The sequence below is a fragment of the Asparagus officinalis genome, chromosome 1, assembly GCF_001876935.1.
Source record: "Asparagus officinalis chromosome 1, Aspof.V1, whole genome shotgun sequence".
NCBI classification, from domain to species: domain Eukaryota; kingdom Viridiplantae; phylum Streptophyta; class Magnoliopsida; order Asparagales; family Asparagaceae; genus Asparagus; species Asparagus officinalis.
Genome location: NC_033794.1, coordinates 117,885,682 through 117,889,058, shown reverse-complemented (window position 1 = coordinate 117,889,058; position 3,377 = coordinate 117,885,682). Strand labels below are relative to the sequence as shown.

Sequence of the window (3,377 nt, the reverse complement as noted above, 5' to 3'; positions counted from 1 at the left end):
GCTGGCAGGTTTTCTAGCCTTATGGTTAAAGAGATGTGTAGTTCCCCATCAATCCGCAGATGCGATGCCAATGGAAGTGTTGTATCCGGCCGTCCAGCTGGCTACAGGTCGCAAATTATCTTTGCTTCCCGCTATGGTGGCCGATATTCATAGTGGATTGCGGCAACTAATCTCCGCATTTACTCAGGAGAAAAAGAAACCTTCCGCCAGCCTGTCCGTTCCGAAGCTGGAGCTGCCCTATACTTACTTAATGGCCTGGTTGGTACTTCATCGACCAGATTTAATGGAGGCTCCTGATACGGTAGATCTCAGTGTCCCTCTGTTGCAAAATCTCGAGAATTGCAAATGGAGCAAACATCGAGAGCCGGACATAACGAGGCAGTTTAAAATTCACAAATGTTGGGAATTTTTTCCCTGCTTCCCTCAGTTCTCCGGTACTTACAACACTACCTTAGTGGATGCTGAAGACCCAAGGCAGAATCGTACCATCTTGGATGTCGGGTGCTTCAGATGGTTGATGAACATTCGACCTGGATATCTGTTGTTCAGGGTAAGAGATACTTGTCACATTGAACCTTATCTCCCATGTCGATTCGCCCGTCAGTTCGGCTATGATCAGATATATGTTGGCAATCCAAACCGCCACCTTAGCTCTCGAGGTGGACTTATCGACGGTGCGAGGGCTTGGTTCTGGAGCATCGCCGGCTGTACAAATGTCGAATTCGATCTTCCTTTAGAGGCACCGCCCCTACGGATGACCTTCCTCTTTTGCAAATGGTTGATAGCCGCCAATATTGTCACTCGACGCAGGAGGATATCAGACTCAGAGGAAGAGATAGCTCCACGACAAGCAACAGAAGTGACCCGTGAAGCTGTGATGTCGCCTCGAGGAAAAGAGGCTGCTGAATCATCAAGGAAAGGAAAGGAACCGGCTCTCCCAGTTGATAGTGAAGAGGAGTTTGATAGTGAAGCAACCGAAACTTCAGAAGGGGAAGACGAGAATGAATCAAGTTCTGAGGAAGTATCTGGCCTTCCCGATTCATTCTTTGATAGAGGACTTGTAAGGCCTTCTGTCGCTCCGACCCAACCACAAGCTGCTCCAAAGAAACGTAAGGAAAGAGTCGTCATGGAACATCCTAACCGGATGACGGTAGAAGTTCTTAGTTGCGACGAAGAGGATGAAGAGGATATGGTGCCTCTCATTCGTCGGCAAATATCTCGAACTTCTACTCAAGCTCAAACTCAAGTTTCTCCCCGAGCTGAGTTACGCACCAAACATCGTCATGAAGGTTCTGGTGCACGCCCTCTGAAGAAACAGAAGAAAGCTGTTTCTAAACCGCGCGTTCATCTTCCTGCTGTAGAAGAGGCGTCTGGTCGTAGTGCTTCTTCTGATGAGCAAGGTAACGATTTGTTTTTATAGCTTTTACACTTTTTTGATGTTCAAACTTATTTCATGTTCAACTTCTGCAGGGAGTCGAGAGGAAGGAGAATTGCCAGCTGATGCTGCTTCTCCCGGAGGTATGGAAATTGAGGAAACAAGCTTCGTCCAACAAATGCATGATGCTCTGAAGGAAGGATCGGCTGATGTTCCACCCACTCCTGACGTTGATCCATCAGCTGCGGACACAGGTACTGATCTTTCTCCTCTCGGAAGAGAAATCCGAGAAATGAATGAGTCGGACCGTGTGCCTCCTCTAATGACCTGTGCGCTTTCTCTCCTTTTAGTCAAATTAAAAGAAGCAGGTACCAGTAGTGGAGCTCTCGAATCAGCCCCGACCAACGAAGGTAAAATTAATTGTCTTTTTGAGCAAATTCGTCTAAATTTATGTGTCATTTACGACTCAACACATTTTGTAGATGTCACAATGCACGAATCTGTTGGAGGAGAGACCACGCATACAACAGAGGTCGAGGAATTCAATGAACATCACCTCGATTTCAATCTCTCTGAAGGCGACCATGAGTATATCTCCGACTTACTATCGGGGGAAACTCCTGGTGCAGCCACGGAATCCAGCGTTGGAGTCGGTCCAACAGAAGCAGGTCCTTCTGAAAGTAAGACCTTTATTCTGTAAACTCCATATATGCATACATATATATTTTAACTTGATTAACCATATAAGTATTTGAATTATAGGACCAGTTGCTGGAACTGATACTACTATAATCATTGGTACGTCTGATCGACTGGAGAGTAGTGAACTTGTGCCGTGGACAAGAACCGAAGTTGATTTGCAATCATCAGTTCTTGAACCTCAACCTTCTACTCCTATGGACCCCATGATGATAGAAGTCACTGTCACTCCCCAGATTAGTCCAGTTGCAACAAAAGCGAGACCAACTGAAGAAGTTGGTACATCGGCCGATGTTGTGACTAGAATTGGTGAGTTTCATTTATCGTTTGTTTCAAGCTCGGATTATCATTATGCTCATTGTAATCCTCCTGTTTGTAGAATCTCCTCTTAAAGAGTCTCTTAGTTTGGACCCGCCGTCCTCTGAGACTTTAGTTGAAAAAGTCCCTGATGTAGCGGGTGCATCAACAGCTACCATTCCTGAACCAATCTTGACTGTTCAGGAATCCAGATTACCATCCTTGAGCGAACCAAGTCATGCTGAAGGTTCTTCCGTCGAATTTGGTATGCTTTAGTTTGTTGTCTTGTATGCATATATATATACTGTACTGACTTATTTGACTTTCTCGCAGTTCCTTCATCATTATCAACTCAAATCCAAGCGTTATTGGTTGATGACGATCCGGACAAGTCTGTTATCTGCTCTAATCTCCAAGGCTTCATCTCCTTTTTGAACTCTATGGTCGATCGCATTCTCTTCAAAAGATCGTATTTTGAGAATTATAAAAAATCTTTTGAGCGTTTTATATCAGGGTTCAGAGAGGAAGGGTATAACGACTTAGCTGATTCAGTCACCGCTTATTTGATTGAGTTGAGACAACATATTGAACTTCTGCAAACTCTTCGCACCAAAGGCGTACCTTTTTACATCGCTTCTCATATGGAATCCAGGCTGCAAGCGTGGCGTAATTCTCAAGAATCTGCCAACTCTGAACTCCAACAATTAAGAGCCCACAGTCATCAGCTTAGGGTGAATGTTGGCAAAAGAACACAAGCCAAGGTCAACCTACGCCGAGATATAAAATCGAGTCGAGCGGAAATAGCTCGCTTAGAGGAGGAACTTGCAATGGCCAAGGATGCTCTTGATGTCTTGGAGTCTGAGTTGACGCAGGAAATTCATGTTGAGGAAGGCCTGTTACAGCAACTGAACTTTCAAGATAAAATAATTGCTGAAATGGAACAAGAGGTCGCCGCGCTTCAAAGTGTTGATGAAGAAGCTTTCAAAATTAAATTGACGACTGAGCT

At 44.9% G+C, this 3,377-nt stretch overlaps 1 protein-coding gene across 1 annotated transcript in view; it reads left to right on the top strand.

Moving 5' to 3' along the window:
• The window catches only part of LOC109840227, a 3,093-nt gene continuing 1,152 nt past the window's right edge, over positions 1,437–3,377 (top strand). The window contains exons 1-6 of the mRNA XM_020408792.1: positions 1,437–1,629; positions 1,726–1,785; positions 1,858–2,055; positions 2,138–2,383; positions 2,454–2,636; positions 2,705–3,262. Of these exons, the coding sequence (XP_020264381.1) occupies positions 1,437–1,629; positions 1,726–1,785; positions 1,858–2,055; positions 2,138–2,383; positions 2,454–2,636; positions 2,705–3,262 (1,438 nt within the window). The remainder of the gene's footprint in view (positions 1,630–1,725; positions 1,786–1,857; positions 2,056–2,137; positions 2,384–2,453; positions 2,637–2,704; positions 3,263–3,377) is intronic.